At 32.8% G+C, this 19,187-nt stretch overlaps 2 protein-coding genes across 3 annotated transcripts; one reads left to right on the top strand and one right to left on the bottom strand.

Annotated features, from left to right (window-relative positions):
- Positions 1–2,391: 2,391 nt before the first annotated feature.
- LOC126735084 (60S ribosomal protein L36) lies at positions 2,392–3,077 on the bottom strand. The gene is made up of 3 exons (XM_050438982.1): positions 2,993–3,077; positions 2,642–2,846; positions 2,392–2,581 (listed from the first exon to the last, which is right to left on the bottom strand). Exons 2-3 carry the CDS (start codon positions 2,843–2,845, stop codon positions 2,447–2,449), a joined length of 339 nt encoding a protein of 112 aa, XP_050294939.1. The 5' UTR covers position 2,846; positions 2,993–3,077; the 3' UTR covers positions 2,392–2,446.
- A 3,227-nt stretch (positions 3,078–6,304) lies between these two features.
- Positions 6,305–19,030, top strand: LOC126735751 (histone deacetylase HDAC1). Of its 2 annotated transcripts, XM_050439842.1 has the most exons (11): positions 6,305–6,524; positions 10,448–10,560; positions 10,624–10,807; positions 10,872–11,144; positions 14,487–14,758; positions 14,812–15,014; positions 15,080–15,179; positions 15,236–15,345; positions 15,402–15,496; positions 15,647–15,696; positions 18,587–19,030. In XM_050439842.1, the coding sequence occupies exons 1-10, from the start codon at positions 6,476–6,478 to the stop codon at positions 15,670–15,672; spliced, it is 1,425 nt and encodes a 474-aa protein (XP_050295799.1). In that variant the 5' UTR covers positions 6,305–6,475; the 3' UTR covers positions 15,673–15,696; positions 18,587–19,030. The 2 variants fall into 2 exon arrangements, with proteins under 2 accessions (XP_050295799.1, XP_050295798.1); XM_050439841.1 differs by lacking the exon at positions 15,647–15,696.
- The last annotated feature ends 157 nt before the right edge of the window (positions 19,031–19,187 follow it).

Below are 19,187 nucleotides of genomic sequence, written 5' to 3'. Positions count from 1 at the left end.
TAAGTTAGGTAAAAATTAAAAAAAAAACAAATAATTCAACATTTTCAATTATGTATAAGAAAAGATTCACTACGATCTATCTTTGAGGTTCCAAACTTTATAAATACAAGGATTCAGATAGGTTATAGATTAAGATCTTTCAGTTTCCTTTTTTGCTATTAAATCCTTATCAACTATTTAATTGCAGATGACAGGGAGTAAATATTATACGGCATTTTTATCTAAAAATCTAATAATTCGACTTTATTTGTCTTTTTATTTTATGCGTAAATTCAGACAAAGCGTGTCTGTTAATAATAATTCACTCTAATTCTGTGCAATATTTCATAGGTTTGTGCATACACATTGCATTTTTAAGAGGCACCACACAATATTTCTTTCGATTTAGGTACTAAAACTAAATCATCTGAAAGACATGGTACAAGAATAATTGATCACTCTGCCAACATAGGAAATATGACTATTCCAGTTGGTAATACTCCTGTAAATTCGTTTTCTTTCAACACTAAGTGACTCTCTTCACTTTAAATTATTAACTGAATATATTATTTTTATTATTATTTAAGCTATTTTCTCGCGTTAAGTCAAAGTATAAATATATAATTATAGAATGATATCAATGAAATAGGGATTTACTTTGTTAGCAGTGACATTTCTAAAAACACGGAGTCCTGCCTTGTGCTGTTAGAATATAGTAAGGCATTCAATCTTATTCATCATCATTATTGCATAATTCTGGTTTCTCTACTCAGGCTTGTAAGTGGTTTTGGCCAGAAGGCAAATAGAGTTAGATCACTTATTAAGTTCAGCATGGAGTTCCACAATGATCTATTTATTTTTGGTCCACTTTTCTTTATAATGTACATCTTCTGTTTGCTTTTAGGTCTCAGCGAGCATGCCTGTTTAACTGGCTTTCATGTAAATGGAGAAAATATATTTTATCTGTGGAAGAAGCTAGAACAGTCGGACTTATTTTTGAAACTGAAGTTAATGTAGTCATTTAAATATTTACTTTCTCATAGAATCCAATACAAGTATTTATTGGTTGAATCTATTATCTTACCAACTTTAGACTCTCCTCCATACCTGATAAGAGTGTACCTTGCTTTACAACAAGTACTCTTAATCAAACAACCACACTTTTTCATACTTACCAAGGCGTTAAATTTGAAATCAGTTATGCATATAGATCTATAATTATTGTTCTTAATACCAATTATTATTTATTGCTTCTTAAATAATTATTAGCTATAATCAGTCTGCACTTAGAATCCTTAATTAGGGACTTTACAAATGATGCTGTCCTTACTATGGCTCAGTTTTTATGTATTATAACAAATTTGTGACTGTCGATCGACCAGAAAAAAGCCATGTTGATGCATATTGTCTAAAATTCGGCACGGTCACTACAACATAGAGAAGTTTTCAATGACATGTATTAACATACATACAATATAGGAAAAGGTTTAACCATTGTGCACTCTTTAACAATCACGTTTGATAATATAGTAACAGGACCCAAAATATATCAACTAGGCAAGCAACAAATCTTATAAAAAATGTCTTAAACAGAAATACCTGCAAAATTTAAATTATGTGAAAGAAAGAATTTGCTGATGGATTAAAATTCATTCCAAAACTCACATTGCGGCTCTTTACATAGAGTCTTAACATAACAGGTTAACAATGAATTGTCAGTCATTTGCAGATTCATCATTATAAGACAAAGAGTGAAAAAGTTTCAGAGTAGATTTCAAGTCTTGAAGATATTTTCAAATCAGCATTCAATATAAATTGGGACCAGCAAACTTCTCTCTTCCTTTTTCTCTGGATTGGGAGACCTAGGAAACACTAGATAATCTAAATGTGACCCAGATCTAATGTATATCTTGCACAACTTTTCCCTTTTAGAAGTCAAAGATCTCAATTCAGAACAAAACCAATCCTGATATGTGCTACTGTGAAACTTCTTTAGAGGGATAAAAGCTGCAATTCCCATTATATCATAAGAACAATTTAAATTATAAAGAATAGTGTTAAAAGAAGGGTCACGCTCCCAGCAAATGCCAAAACATTGTTAAGAGCTACATAGTTTGCATGATTCTAATTATATGAAAGATTGTCAGAACTATTCCTTTTAAATGACACATTTACCGAACATTCATAGCCATTATGATGTATCCTGTCGATCAAAATTGGATCCATAGATAAATTTGTGTTGGCACTACTACCATTCCAAAAAAACATGATCAAGACAAGCATTCTTCCCAATAAGCAATCTCTTTGACTGAATTAAAAATCAAGGTGATAACAAAATTACACATGCATTATGCACCGTTTTGCCTCAAAAGAGTAATGGCAGACTATAAGTTTAAAAAAAAAAACTCAACATGAACTTAATAATTACTTTATTTAAAGTCAAAAAATAAAAAAGGGCATACTAAATCTACTTATGAGATGCAGCTGCGGCCTTTCTCATTTGGGTGAGGATGTTGGAAAGTTCTTCACGCTTCCTCTTGGCCCTGATGTGGGTACCCAAACGCCTCTTCAAGAATTTCAGAGCCCTCTTATCTTTTGACACCTAGTAATTATATTACAGGTTATTTTGTGAAAAAAAAAGGTTGAAAAACTATGAAATTACCTTAAGCAATTCCATTGCTCGCTTTTCATATGGAGCATGTCCGACAACTTCCCTGATCAAGTCCCTGACAAATTTGGTGTGGTGGGTTTGGATCCCCTTCAACCTCGCGGGACGCATTTTGTCCGCCTTGGTTTTGCCTGACGCGATTTTGGTGGTTTTGTGACCCTTTTTCAGCCCTACGGCTATTTCGTACCTGGGAGCCATGCTATAAGCATAGATTCTAGGTTAGTTTTTTCCACTGGTGTATGTAAATTTATGATAAACTTAAGTAGCAGAATATATTCAGATGGTGGTAAGTTGTTTAATTCAAAACAGTGCTGGATTTTATATACAATTTTAAATGCTACTTACACTATTTTTTCCGCAGTTTTCGGCCGCGTGTTTTCCTACGAGAGTGGCCTGTCAAAAAAGAAAGATGGAGGTAGACGTTTCCGGATGTCAAACTTGTCAACTGTCATTATTGTCATAGTTCTTAGGCGACTGCTATACCAGATGCGAACTAAGCAAATGCCACCAAGTGGTACGTTTGGAATATTAATTATTTTTTTCGTGAATTCAATTTCGCTGGGTGCGAAAATAAGATGATATAAAAAAACACGCAGAACTGATAAGTATGCTTTATGTTATTACCTAAAATCGTCTAAGTCGTTTTCGCGAGAGCGTTGCGTACAGAAAATTCGAACGTACCAAGTTCGTTATCTTGAGCTTCATAGGATTTAATTTAATTTATTTCAATAAGTACATAACAGGTAAAAAGAACTTAAATTGTAGACAATATTAACCCTTTCAGGCACATAAAAGAAAAAGTCTTGCAGGTACAAGTATAGTACATACAGCATACAAGTATTGCAGGCCTATTTAGTTCGATGTGGCATTACTGCAGTGCTACATAGAGCACAACGTCTATATCCTCCATGGACGGGCAAATGAAGAGCATTACTTTTTCTTACCTCAGGCGGTACGTACGGCTTGTACCTATTTTCTTTTATGACGCTTTTTTTTGCCAGGAGTGCCTTTTTTAGTCGCGCCAATAATCCCAGAAATTGTTCTAAGGCGAAATAACTTCATAGTTAGTTTTTCCGCATTCGGTGAGTTTCGATATAAAATATACGAGTTTACCACAGAAACATCAATGAAGTGCCAAAACAGTCTATACCACCATTTTCTTGATTTTCTGTCAATACTGTAGCAAGATTTTATCTCATTATTTAGGTAGGATTTATATAAAAATTAAAACTGTAAATCAAATCAAAACTAAATAACACTAATTACAAAATATATTATCAAATTCTATGTTCATACTAGATAACTCATACTGATTTCACCGCGAAACCATAACAAGAAACGTTTTTACTAATCTTACTTTTGCAGACATTTGACATATATCGCTCTAAACATAACCGTAATGCTACACACCTACTAATCATATTGTACTTACCGCTTAATTTTATGCCAAATTACAATAATAAAAAAACACCCGCAAAATTGGATAACCTCAAATTGAATCGATAGAATGCCTTGAAAACATTTAACTCAACGAGCCTATAACAGATATCGCTAATACTGTCGTTGGTTTCACTTAAAAACCACTGTGAGACAAAATAAAGACTTTTGATATGGTGGTTTCATAGTGAAACCACTATGCCTGAAAGGGTTAATATTATCACAAAATACCTAATACTAAACACAATGTAATAGGTATAAGCAATAAAATGGCTAAAACTAAACAATTTAAAACAAAGTCAACATAATAATTATTAACCGTAAATTATCAAGATTCTACCCATTTGTAATTTAAACCTATCTAACGAACGGTCGCCAATTTCATAGTTGAAGAATGGTTCAAGTTGTCTAGTCGGTGGGGTTGGAGCTCGAAAGCGAATTCTTTCAAGCAAATTAGGAGAATCAATTTGGTTATTAGGTATTTTGAATCCGTAACTCAAATTAAGTTTTATTCCACCCATCTTCAATATATCCATACCAGAACATTAAGTACCTTATAGTAACTAAGTTCATCCTTATTGATCTGTAGTTTGAAAAGGGAAAAAAATACAAACTTTAACTGTAGCGTGTACGTTTAATGTAAGTCTTGTAAATTGGCGACTAATATGGATATATTAACTCCAGATGGCTTTTAACCAAAGCATAAGCCACCAGCATTCTTGAACTCCCAGCACTGTCTCATAATAAATCTGGCCAATCTAAACGCCTTACAAACTATATTTTCAATGTAATATGTAAATCTTAGTTCGGAATCAAAAAGCACACCCAAATCGTTAACCGAGTTGATGCGACCAAGTGCAGTATCTTTAATGCAGTACACATTCAATATTGGCTTTCTTGACGTAGTACATGTTATTGATTTACTCTTTAGTGCATTAAGAGTCATTTTATTGAGTTTACACCAGTTGATGAGATAATTAATGTTTTCCAAAAGAGTTGCACTATCAGTAAGAGATTTTATTGCTTTATACATTTTGAGGTCGTCAGTAATAAACAAGTAGGAACACAGATGATAAGTAATTTATAAAAATCAGGAACAATATTGGCTCTAGATGAGATCATTGTGGGACTCCAGAATAACGAAGACTCATCATTGGATTATTGGACAGTGTAGTACCGAATTTTATATTTTAGATCTGTGATGTAAGATAACTTTTAATCCAGGACAGCTTGAATACTATAGTGGCTCAACTTTGTTAGGAAGATAGAGTAGAGTGGTCCACGGCATCAAATTCTTTTTTGAAGTCAAAATATATAGAAACCCATACTGTTTGGGTGTCAATAATCCATGTACATGTAAGCAGATATATCGTCGGTGACTAAACACGCTAGGATTTTACTGAAACACGGTAACCCTGATGTCGACCTGTAATTTGATACATCAGATCTATCTCCCCCCTTAAATATTAGACTAGTTTTTTTTCATATAATAGGAAATTTATTTTGCATAAGAGAATCTTGATATATTAAACTTAGTAGCAAGCTTAATGTTAGACTGCAGCTTCGTGCAAATACAAGGTTTATCCCGTCAGAGCATAAGCTTTTATGAACATCCAAGGCAGCCAATTTGTTGAACACTCTGTCTGTTGTAATATTCACATCAAGGTGTCATTGTTAGATGACATGTCTTGAATCAGTTGAGAAGTTTGAGTATTTGGAACCACATATACTGACTGAAAAAAAGCGGCAAATAGGATAGCAATTATTACCTTAGGAACTGACGATGTATTATTATTAAACTCCACCTGGTTTGGATATCCCTATAAACAACTTTTAGATTTCCATAATGATTTCCGATTATTTATTACATTTGAGATTGGCTGACAAACTCCTGTTTACTGCTTCAGTGTCGAGTATTTTACCTTTGAACATTCCTCAGGTGACATGAAAATTAAATATAGATTTAGATAATATAAACAATGCAATGCGTCAAAGCATAATTTTCTTATTATAGTACCAAGAAACTTTGCTTATCTACTTTTTAAGGCACATAAAATAAATTATTTTCCATTACTTTTTGTCATAAGAGAAAATCGTTAAGAAACCACGTGACTCAATTCAGACTATTCGCTTCGCTTATATGCGCACAATTTGTAACACGCTTTAGATTTTAACGGTGACAGTTCCGGCCGCATGCGTATCACAAATGCCACTTGTCAATGTCACTTGTCAAAACGAATCACAACGCCGCGAAGCGAGTTCCAAAAACTCAAAATATTCTTTTCCCTAATTTTGCTCGCCGCATACGGGAGATCCGCGTCTTATTTTGGCGTAAGAACTTGATCAAATTAAGTTTGAAAGTTTCCTAATTGACGTTGTTTTCGTGTGAAAATGGCCACTCAGCCCCACAGTCGCAAAAGGGTTTGCTATTATTACGACAGTAAGTAGTTTTTCTTTATCTGTAGTATATTTTAAGCATTTATCGTCTTTTTTAATTCTCGTGCTTTAGGCTACTAAGTTATTTTTACTGTTTTAAAATCATTCGGGGGTTTATGTTGAGATTCATCTTCTGAACCCTTTGATTGACGATTTTTCAAAGTATATCCGCAGAGAAGTACAGCAGACTGGCGGTCAGCCATCGTTTTCTTGCAACGTGATTGGTCGAGCGTACGTGCGAGGAAAGGACGACGCTACGAACTACGGTTGACCGCCTATTTATCATTAGTCTGCTGTACTTTTCTGTGATTTTTATCAAATTTTCCACTTAAATTTTGGATACTAACTTAATAATAAAATGCATTTTTTTGTTTTTTACATAGTTCCGACATAAATTGTAGAATAAGGATCACCTATGTAAAATATAGTGGTTTATCATAGAATTATAGTATAAGATTCCTGATAAAATTCAAATCTGTAAAGTAATAATTCTTTGAGTTTTAATTCTTTTACTGTTGTTTTTTTATTTAATTGTGCACTACAAACCTCAATATATGTACTACTACACACTTAAAATAATAAAAAGAAAAATAAACAATAATTTACACTACTTACAAACTACCTAGTAGTAGTAGTAGAATGCGTGGGGGAGCTAGAGCTCGACAAGTAGGCCTAAAAGTCAATCTTCCTATTGAAATGTCCTAGCTACAAAACTTTCCCTTCTCATGCAACTCCACTTATTGCAAATTCTGAATATGTGGTATGAAGTTTTCTCCACTGTACCACAAATCAGATAGAGTGGACTTTCTCTTATACCAAGAAGGGGTAGATGCCTATTTAGGCAATGCCCAAGTCTTTGATTCCCTGTTGGCCCTATGTTAGTAGTCAGCTTACATGAGAGTCGTCATGATCTGGTATCATCTTCTTGGCCTGTCTAGGTACATTCTTCTGAACTTCTACAATTCTTCCCAGGCCCAATTATTAAATTCCACCTACCTAACACAAAGTGAATTTTTTGGACTATACCAGATTCAACTGTCACAGATACTTTAAGTATCACTCAATTACTAAGGTACAATCAATTACATATTATAACAACCATTTTATTAATAAGTCTTCATTTTAATTGCCTTAAACAGTCTTAACACATTGACTGCTGGGTGTATATCAGAACTTGGGTCATGTGCGCCGGGAGTGTTTTATTAATTTTGTTTTCTATTAAGTTGATTTTAGATCCAAATGTAGTAGCAAGAGACAATTTTTTTTGTATTTGACCTTGTGTAGAAGCATGTATAATATGTATACACGCGGTGCAGTATTATTTTTTATCAATCTGCGCCGTGTGTGTAAATACTATACACAACCGCAAAAATTTATATATATGCCTGTCCAGTAAACCACCAATATGTGTTGAATGTTTTTTTGTAATTCATAAAGCCAAATTAAAGTAATAAAGGGGTTTTCCATATTTTTACCAATTATGCCACTTTTTCCACAATGTTTTAAATATTTGGTGTATTTTTCCATTAGTTTAGAAGTAATTTTTAGTTATCACCTTCTATTTTTTTTTAATAAAATGTTTTCCAATTTTCTTTATGTTACGTTTCCTAACCTAAAATGCGGTATTTTCTTACTAAAAAACAAAGAAAATCCTATCCAACTTAGACCCGCATTATTGGACACTTTTTTGCAATACAAATTTTAAAACAGGTATATTTTCAAAAAATAGAAAAATATTTTCACTCCAATCACATTATATGTTAGTCCTACGCCGGACAAATAGAGAACCCATAAGAAATACATGTAATGTTTGCGTAAATCTTATACATGCGGCCTGCAGTCATCAATAGAACTATGTATATATTTTATACACATGGCAGTCAAGGTGTTAAGAAACAATTATTGACTATAAAATTTCTGAATAACACTGCTTGTGTAGCTCTCTTTTCAAATATTAAATTGGATTAAAGGATTTAAGGTATTGCCCTATGAGAGACTATAGTATAATTTACTATACAGTTACTATATAAAATCTTTAAGAGACTTTGCATTCCACATTCATCCAACTTGTAAGAAATAATTATTTATTTATTTATAAACAGGCAAAGCCCAATTACATTTGTGTTGAACTTTTAAATTCACAACACTAATAATAATTTAGATAATATACAGAAATGCAGTAAGTTATTGAGTAATAATTAATTATTTCATATTAATGTCAAGCCCATTTTATGTAGAGTAGTGCTGATGCTATATGAAATAAACCAACTAAAATACCAAAAAAACCACAGAGTTCAAGGTCCATTTTCATTTAAGACTTATAGGAGTTCAGACTCTTAGTAAACATATTAAGGTTAAACTCATTATACTTAGAGTCTTAAAGTAAGTGTGAGAGGAAAACGTACTCCCTAATTAGCATTTTGGAAAGGAATGTGGATTTCATCCTCTATGCAGGACATGAAAATTTATTGCTTGCAAAAGAGGACAACAATTCAAGCTTTTAAATAGAAACATTCTATTTATTTCCATAGCAATGCATTGAAATTTTCAACAAAAAATTACAATTAAAAAATTCAGTCAGTTATTAGAATGGATGGTCACCTTTTAAAAGATTTTGGCTCTTTTCTAAAGGTTTTTTGACATAACTCTCTATAAGGAATTCTAAACAGGGCTTGTATAATGCGTTGTTGATAGATAAATGCCCTTTCGATAGTGCAGGAGTTAACTCAAGCAAACAAACCATAAGTCAGAGTAAATTATACTGTAGCATAATAAAAGGTCTACAAAATATCTAAGCTAGAAAATTGCATAGTTACTACAAGGTAATTTGCCACAAATGCTGATTCCAAATCAAATGCTTTTCAATAATAATGCCCAAAAATTAAAATGAGTCTTGTTGAATTACAGTATTTAAAAGCAATAAACATCTATCCTCTCTAATCAATAAGCATCTGTCCTGGACAACTTAATCAGATGTGAAAAGGATAAAACTGGTCATTTGCTAGCTTGCATATGGAGAGACTGGTAGCCATGACCTGAGACAATTGCGGATATATCAACAGCAAATAAGCTGATATAACCGTCATCAATTAAAAAGGGTCAGTTATTAATAAAAATCAGGAACAGAATAGAACCAGGGACACTTGTAAAACACCTTTTTTTATAAAATTTTTTTAAAATATTCAAATTGAAAGGATAAATTGATGAGATTAGTCACTGGAAAAAGAATATGCATAACACACCTACCCAACAAATTACAAAGGATTTTATCCGCTCTACTTGAACTTTTGCATGATACTGATATCTAGGTGCAATCTTCTCCATTGTAAGCTTACAATATTTAATTGCAAACTAATTAGGCAGTAATCAATTCTACAAAACTATGATGGGTCTTGAGATTTGCTTTATAAGCATGCATCAATTTGGTACACAGAAAGGAGACTACACAATTGATGCATATTCAAGAAGACACACTTTTCACATGTGCAATCGCACATGTCAATATTGAACCATTTATAAAATATTCATTCTCTCGCTTATAAAGAAAATTTAAATGTCATGGTCCTGAACCTTGCAACACCCCAGAATATACCTCTATATCTTTAGACACAAAGACATTCAGATCAAGAAGCTGAGTATGATGTGTCAAAGAATTCAAGAGAACATTTCCTAGGTATATATTGCTCTAACCTCATCACTAACCCTATTCAAAAACCTAAAAAATTTCTTGTTTTTTTTGCCTTCCTTCTGACAAAATAGAGGCATCATTATAATTCATATGTAGTGTCTGTATTTTGACTAAAATTAGGTGAGTTCAAAAACTTTTAAATCATATTATCACATTAATTGAATATTCAGTTTTTGTAATCAACTTTCAGTTAGTAAGGATTCTGCCATATTGTATTTTAATAAACAATTTTTTTATAGGTGACATTGGAAACTATTATTATGGCCAGGGACATCCCATGAAACCGCACAGGATAAGGATGACCCATAACTTGCTTTTAAACTATGGACTGTACAGAAAAATGGAAATCTATGTAAGAATAATTATCCTGACTCTCATGAACTCTCATTTTCTTATTTTGATTTTAACCTCATAGCGTCCCCATAAAGCCACTGCAGAAGAAATGACAAAATTCCACTCGGATGACTATATCAGATTTCTCAGATCAATAAGGCCCGATAATATGGCCGAATACAACAAACAAATGCAAAGGTTTAATGTTGGAGAGGATTGCCCTGTGTTTGATGGTCTCTATGAGTTTTGCCAACTTTCCGCGGGAGGTACATACTAAATCCTTTTTTTTTTTTGAATAACAAAATTTCACCGAAATTCATTCAAATTTAGGGTCAGTAGCAGCAGCAGTGAAACTGAACAAACAAGCCGCCGAAATATGCATTAATTGGGGCGGAGGGTTGCATCATGCGAAAAAATCGGAAGCCTCAGGTTTTTGCTACGTTAATGATATTGTATTGGGGATTTTGGAGTTGCTGAAGTATCACCAAAGGGTGTTGTACATTGATATTGATGTGCATCACGGTGATGGCGTCGAAGAAGCTTTTTATACGACTGATAGAGTTATGACTGTGTCTTTCCATAAATATGGAGAATATTTTCCTGGTAAGTATTTTTTTCTGCAGCAAAAGTTTAAAATAATTTTCAAGGAAAAATTAAGTTTATTGTTGTAAATTATACTAGCATGTTTAGGAGTGGGTTTTTTTTTGTCCAAAATTTTTGAATAAATTACTAGACCAGGATTAAATTCTTAAATGGAATAATGGAAACACAATCAAGAGTTCTAATGAATTTTTTAAATATGACTATTTTGAAAAATATAAAATTTACAGTAGGTGTTAAAACTTGAAATTAAAATGTTCCTTAAAGGGTTTTATTACAAATTGTGTGGATGGAAGTGAACTATACAACTCAAGTACTAGAAATTAATCATGAATAGCTAACAAAATATGCAATGGATTAAAAAAAACACTTAATAACATAGAGATTAAGAGAGAAATTATGTTGAACTCTTTCCAATGTGTGGATATAAAAATTATTCTCCAGATAGAAGAGATTTATCTAACAGAAGCAAAATACAGTATTTTATTAGGTAAATGTTATGTATCATAGCACTTTTTCAGATTAGTTTATAATTGATGTAAAATGTACCGTAAAATCTGGTGTGTGTTATGTTAGACTATCAAATTCTTTCCGAGTGTCTTATCTGCAGTAACATTGATCTTTTTTGATTAAATTTCACTGATTTTATTTTTTCTGAATTGATTTTTTTCATCTTAAGATTTCTGAACTTAATTTAAAAAAAAAAAAAAAAAACATTCTTTTTGTTTAGAGGGTCAAAGTTTTTAGGTTTTTACGAATTTTGCTTTTAATCAATAATGTTAAAGATTTTTTTTTGTAAACATAATAAGCAGTTAAAGAAAATTTTCGAATGCCTAATGAATCCAAAAGTCCAAATGAAAAGAAATAGGACTTTTTTTCAACTATTTTCCAAGATAGTAAGGAAATTGTCTATTTCGTCTAGGGAGTTGAATATGTCAGGATGCCTGGAAAAAATAAGAATTTTTTTACTACTTGTGGCATTTTCCATAATATTGGGGAAATGTTCCATTTCTTTCTGAAATTGAATAAAATGTGGGAATGCCTGGAAGAACTCAGAAATTTTTTCACTACCTTTGGTTTTTCCATGATATAGAGAAAAATTTTCATTTCTTTTAGACAATTGAATAAAATGTTGGAATGCCTGGAAGAAATAAGACATATTCAAATCTTTCAAATTCAAAAACCAGCTTTATTATAATAGAGTTGTTGACAAAGCCTTGCTATGAGCTATAATAATCCCAATAAGATACAAATATCACAAAGTACATACAGAACAATATTTTTGAGTAAAAAAATGGGAAGTGGGAATTGTATACAATGAAAATTCAACAACATAAAAATACATAAAAATAAAACTTATCATTAATAAGACACACTAATTATATAAAAGAGAAGTTGCCTATTAATTCCAGCTTGTTACATTAAAATATTCGTCCATGGATGTAACAAGTTTCTGAGACCAACATTTTCTTTAAAGCTTTCGTAAATCTGACAGGATAGTCTATTGATCTAATTTCAAGTGGAAGGTGGTTAAAGATTTTCTTACCCATATAAGCAAATTACTTTATTTGCTCACTGTGTGGTATGGGCAATTTAAAACTGCAAGTGAGTCTAGAACCAAAAGAATTTGTAAGTAGAAGTCCATTCTTGAAGTGGAGTGGCGTGAGTTGGGAAGGGCAGGAAGACTTTTCTCCACAAATGAAAATGCCAATCTTTTTGTCAAGAGCTATGCATTTTGATGAGTTCTATGCAGTCTATAAGGAACAAAGTGTTCAAATTTTATGTTGCAAAAAGTGGATGAAGCGAGTGAGAAACTCTGAACTTTTTAAGTTGTATAAATTTTATTTTTTACAACTTATTTAATTGTAAATAGATTGTATAGTTGTATAAACTGTTTCCAGAGCTACTCGCATGCTGGGCTTTATTATTGGAAATTGCAAACTTTTTTCGAATACTGCCACTGCCAAAACTCTCTACCATGCATTTGTTAGATCCAGGCTGGACTACAGCTCCCTCATTTGGTCTCCCGTTTACAACCAGCACATTCACCTATTAGAATCAGTCCAACGGCGATTCCTTAAATGTTTGGCATTTAAGGATGATGGAGTCTATCCTCCAAGGGGTTTTGACCATAACCTGCTGCTCTCTAGATATACTGAACGGTCACTTGCCAAGAGGAGAGAAATGCATTCAGTGAAATTCTTGTTTAATTTACTTAACCATAAAATTGACTGCCCATCCCTTTTGCAAAGGATTTGCTTTCATATACCACGCCCAGGATCTAGACAGTGTCCAGCTTTTAACTTGGACACAGCCAGGTCCAACATTCTGTACCAGAGTCCTATTCACTTTATGTGTCAAAACTTTAACACTGTTGCTGATTCTTGTGACATTGACCATGACAATTTGGCATTTATTTTGAGTCACCTGCGTATGGTCGGTGGGGGAGGCTAGGTTATTTAGTTTTTAGTTTGAATACATTTATTTACTCATTTTTTTCCTGCTCTTTTGATTTAAATTAATTCTTGATTCTTATCCTAATTTAGTGTTGATTTTTTATTATTTATTTTCTCAAACTCACTACTTTTCTTTATTATATAGCAATTCTTTTATAGTTTAGTTGCATGAATCTAATACAGTTCATGCATTCGTACTTGTACATTTATATATTTAATTGATTTTCCTGTAACTGGGTATATGTAAACTGTTGGAAATAAAGCTTATTATTATTATTATTATAAATATTGTTAATTTTTAAATTGTGACGTTTTGTCTAAATTTGTTTATTTAAAATAAGTTTTGTCATCATATTTTATGTTTTGACCCCTTTATCAAGAGGGTTTTCAGTTATTTTTATTATTATTTATTTTGAGTCGTAGCAATGCTGATGGCTATTTGTTAGCCGAAAGCGCTTTGCTAGTAGAAAAATATATACACATTATACAAATCGCTTCTCGCATTTTATTATTATCTACTATTTATCTACGTGTACACAGTCACTCTTGCAAGTTAATAGAATATATGTCCTGTTAGATTTAAGGAAGCTTTAAAGAACGACTTTCTGTACTCTGATATTTTTATTTTATTAGGATTATTTTAGCTCATAGCAAAATGTCAACATTTGTGTGATAATAAAGCTAGTCCTTTTTTGATAGTTATAAGATGATGGAACAGATTTGATAAGGCCCAGATGGGTAAAACACTTAAATTTGACATACAATTTTCAAAATACACTTGGGGTTGTTGATGGTTTACTTGACTTAAAATTTTTCTTTACTTTGATTGACTCACACTTCTCATAAAATTTCCCCAACACCTTGTGTCACATATTTATCCTCATTTAAGGTACTGGAGACTTACGAGATATTGGTGCTGGCAAAGGCAAATATTATGCCGTAAATATACCTTTGAGGGACGGTATGGACGACGATGCATACGAAAGTATATTTGTACCGATAATCAGTAAAGTTATGGAAACATTTCAACCTGGAGCCGTGGTCTTGCAATGCGGAGCGGACTCTCTAACCGGTGACCGGTTGGGATGCTTTAATTTAACCGTCAAAGGCCACGGAAAATGCGTGGAGTTTGTTAAGAAGTATAACTTACCTTTCATGATGGTGTGTTTTCTGTATTAAAAACGATAGTAGCTTATTAAAAAGCTGTTTTATAGGTGGGAGGTGGTGGTTACACCATTAGAAACGTATCGAGAGCATGGACTTATGAGACTTCTGTGGCCCTCGGGGTCGAAATCGCCAACGAGCTTCCGTACAATGATTATTTCGAATATTTCGGTCCGGATTTTAAGCTGCACATCAGTCCTAGCAATATGGCCAATCAAAACACCCCGGAGTATTTGGAAAAAATTAAAACTAGGTTTGTTTCGACCTTTGTGAGTTCCGACCAGTAGGTCATTTAGTAATAAAAACAAACCTTTTTAGATTATTCGAAAACTTAAGGATGTTACCACACGCGCCGGGAGTACAAGTGCAAGCGATTCCTGAAGATGCCGTTAACGATGAGAGTGATAATGAGGATAAAGTAAGACGGTTAGCGGTTGAACGTACTGAAAAAGGTTATTGATTTTTAACTTTTAGGTGGACAAGGATGAACGTTTGCCACAAAAAGATCTGGATAAAAGGATCACGTTAGATAACGAATTTTCAGATAGTGAAGACGAAGGAGAAGGAGGACGAAGGGACAACCGGTAAAAACATTTATAATTTCAGTTTATTTTAAAATTGATTTCTTTTTTCGGTTTAGGAGTTATAAGGGTCGCAAACGGCCTCGTTTAGAAAAAGGCGGTGAAACCAAAGAACTTGACGAGAAACCTAAGGAGGAAGTTAAGGCTGAAAAAGGTAACAGACAGATTTTTATTTCCTCTAATATAAACATCACATTTTCACTATTTTCCCGCGTTCTCACTAAACTAAGAAAATGTTTGTTTTTTCTTAATTCCTAAAGTGTCACAAACGTATGTATATAAATGTGCATATATTTCCTTTTAGCGCCAGTTGAACAAGAAAGTAGATGAGAAAATTGGGCGCAGTGTCTATAGGTGTGTATTTTTTGCCAGATTTCTCATTAAAACTGGGAGTCCGAAAACGTAGTAGTTTGGTATTTGTTTCGTGTTTAGTTATTTGGTAATTTATAAGGAATAGTCTTTATTTTATTGGTAGTTTAGTTAAATAACCAACCTTTCTATTTAGTGCATTAAAGGACCTTTGTAGTTTCGAAGTATTCTTTTTTTTAAATTTATGTGAACTAAATTTTAATTGGTAAAACAATTCACTCTTAAGGCCAAGGATAAATTGTCAAAAACAATTACAATCTTTGATACAATAATAATTTTTTTGGTATAAGGCATTTGTGGTTGGAAATAAGTGTAGAACATATCGAATTATGGGTTATACCCATAGTACCTAGGTGCAAAAAAGTTTGGACCCTATATCTTAGCACGCGATCTTATGCATATTTATCGTTATTCCGTCTAGGTTCTCATAGAATGTAAAACTAGGAAGGACTTATTGAATATAATGGGTGTTTTTTTTAATAGCTTCTGAAATTCAAATAATTCAAGGCAGACATATTAACATTATTTTTTTATTATAATCTGGTAAATAATATAGCAATAGATGATTCCTGCCATATGCCCATCGCGGCTACGAGTTACATGGACCATTCGATCAATCCAATTTTTTCAATAAATCTGGCCTTACCTGGTGTCAATCTTCTTTTTTTCCGTGCCATTTTTAATGATTAGGCAAATGCGTGTCTAATTGTGCCGTTCTAAGGACAGGCCGGTGAAGTTTCTGATAATTCGCATCCAGGACTGTCACTTTCTTTTCAAACTTTCCCTCAATTATTAGTTGGGGTTATTCGTAGTTTTTGTGTTGGAGTAGGTAGCCTAAGTATGCTGTTTTCCTTACTTTTATGATATGTAATGGCTCTTGCTTATCACCTATTCTCTGAAGTACTTAATCGTTCGTAGTTCTCTTCGTCCAAGGAATCCTCAGCATTCGTCTGTAGCATCAGAATTCAAACGTCTCCAGTCTATTATATGTCGACTAAATGCCATGATTCAACGCCGTACAACAGGATTGGCCAGACGTAACACCGCACCAGTCTCAGGTCCAAGTATGAATCAAAGGGTCGCTTATAGCGCATAAATCCTTGGCGTGCCTACACAATTCTAGTCCTTATTTCGTTATCGGGTCTTGTGTCTCTTTCACTCCAGGAATCCAAATATTTAAAACGATTTACCATTTCTAGGACTTGGAATCGGGATATTCTGATTTTTGTTAATTACCATTTTCTTAATGTTCATTTTCATTCCATAGTGCCAGCACACCCTTTGAACGCTGTCAATAATATTCGGTAAGTCCAACTTCTGTGTCGGCCATTAGTACCGTATCATCTTCGTCTTATCGTGTATCATCTTACGTTGTTCTTAGGATTAATTGGACACTCCTTCCATTGATTCCCACGTTGACAAGGGAGTTTAGAAGGCCTATATTTGAAACTGTCAAAGGCCTTTTTGAAGTCAACGAAGTGTATGTATAGGCTCTTTTGCTGGTCCATACATTTCTGAGCCAGAGTTTGTAGGCTAAACAGTGCTTTACGAGTGCCCTTGCTATCCTGAATAGACTTTTTTAGTTTTTAGAGTTATATATTTGGTTTAATAGATTTAGGAAGAGATCCAAGTTTTCTTTATCAATTATCTTACCCATTAAAGCTAATTAATGGGTTTTAATGGTGTTAAGAATTTAATGCTTTTTTAGCATATGTGAAAACATATGCTAAAAATTTGAACGATTAGTAAAGTCGACTTACAAAAAATTAAAGAGTTAGAAAAGGTAAATGAAACCTTAGGGCTCCGCCAAGTTGTTCATTTGATATAATTCAGTGAAGAAAGTGAAAATATATTATGTACTGTACATTAAAAACTAAATCGCCTTATTACTCTATAGTTGTTCATAGCTTTTACTAATTACTTTTATAACTGTAACCATATTTCTTTAGTAAATTTTCAACAAACCTAGGGTATGCCCACATTTGCAATAATTTTATGGATGGGTTCTTCTTAGTCCGTGCTTTTATTTGCAAATATTTTAACTGAATTATCAAATTACATGTCATGTACTAAGAAAATTGCAACTTTTGAGGTTTGTATAAAAGTTGCACAACATATTGTGCTGAAAGGATACAAATTGAGTTATCTATTTATCTTGAAATGATTCAATTTTAAACTGCAAGCCTCCTTGAGACTCATGAATTATTTGACGATATTATAAGTGGTTACTCACTGTGTGCAGGGTTATTCTTTCACCCGCAAGGTGGGTTAGATGTTTAAGTGTCTTAGCTCGTTTGTAGTTTCGAATTAAGTTATTTTCGGGAAAATAAGCGGCGTCAACCTCGATTACAAATTTCATATTAACACAAATTAAAATGGCCGTAACAGCGAAAACAATTTGTAATAATTGTCTCTTAATTTGAAAAGGAAGATTAGATACTAAAGCGAAAGATACTAAAGATGAAATCTGCACAAACGACCTTCAAGATTGGGGACTCCGGAGTCGAATTCTACGCAAAAAATTATTTTGAAAATGACCCCTTGAAAATAAAACCTTGTTGACCTGTATTCAGTAAATTAAAGTGGGTAGTAGTTGAACTAATACCTTTTTGATTTTCCTTGTCTCTGTACATATTTTACGTATACTCTTTTTAAATTAGTTTTTTGAATGAGTACTTATAACCTAATATAGTAGACTTGTATATAAAGTAGTTTGCATCTTGACTTCAGAAGTTTCCAATTTATCTAACTAAAATTCTTATTGGTTGGGCAGTTGTGTAGAGGGCTATTTATTTAGATATTCATGGTTGCATTTAGCATGTCTCCTTTACTAGAAAGCATCCATTAATTATTTAATAATTTTTTTATTTTCCAGGAGAGGAAAGTTCAAAAACAAGTTCAGACGATACAACCACAGATACCGGCTGATCTCTTCAATGTTTAGGAATTAGGCATTTTAAACTTTTAGGCTGTACTCGGGCCGAGTTGTAGAATAAGAGTTTCATTGGCGAACTGAATTATATATTATTTATTTGTCATTTATCACGAAATCATTCGGCCAAAGTTCACATTACAATTGTCGTGTATGCGTGATAGTTTCCTTTTTTATTTTTGTATATACGTAACGGGTCCTTCCTTTCCAATAGGTTAGTGTAAATATAATTTTATTACTTTGTATTGTTTGCGTTTTAGTGCGAATTTGTCTTCGCTAAATGGTATTTATTCATTATTTAACGTGTACGGTACGATCCTCATATACTTTTGTTTTGTTACATGTATTTTTCCAGAAAATGTGGAATTAAAGTTTAATATCAAACTATTTATTGTCTTTCTTGAATTTAATGAAACCCTTATGTAACAAAAACGGGACGTCCTTATAAAATTTCCAAAATTATCATGTATGAAATATACAGGTTGGAAAATCGATCATTACGCATAGAGAGGAGTAAGAAAATTTAACTTGTTTGTCACTTTTG

The sequence above is a fragment of the Anthonomus grandis genome, chromosome 4 (genome assembly GCF_022605725.1).
Source record: "Anthonomus grandis grandis chromosome 4, icAntGran1.3, whole genome shotgun sequence".
NCBI classification, from domain to species: Eukaryota; Metazoa; Arthropoda; class Insecta; order Coleoptera; family Curculionidae; genus Anthonomus; species Anthonomus grandis.
Note: the sequence above shows the minus strand (reverse complement) of the source record. Positions and strands in the feature narration are given on the sequence as shown.

What these genes read in the sequence shown, in the direction of transcription:
- LOC126735084 (XM_050438982.1), bottom strand. Translation starts at nt 2,845, where the DNA reads ATGGCTCCCAGGTACGAAATAGCCGTAGGGCTGAAAAAGGGTCACAAA. An exon ending in GAGCAATGGAATTGCTTAAG is followed by an intron (nt 2,582 to 2,641) that starts GTAATTTCATAG and finishes TATAATTACTAG; the next exon opens with GTGTCAAAAGATAAGAGGGC.
- LOC126735751 (XM_050439841.1), top strand. Translation starts at nt 6,476, where the DNA reads ATGGCCACTCAGCCCCACAGTCGCAAAAGGGTTTGCTATTATTACGAC. An exon ending in GGTTTGCTATTATTACGACA is followed by an intron (nt 6,525 to 10,447) that starts GTAAGTAGTTTT and finishes ATTTTTTTATAG; the next exon opens with GTGACATTGGAAACTATTAT. An exon ending in ACAGAAAAATGGAAATCTAT is followed by an intron (nt 10,561 to 10,623) that starts GTAAGAATAATT and finishes TTAACCTCATAG; the next exon opens with CGTCCCCATAAAGCCACTGC.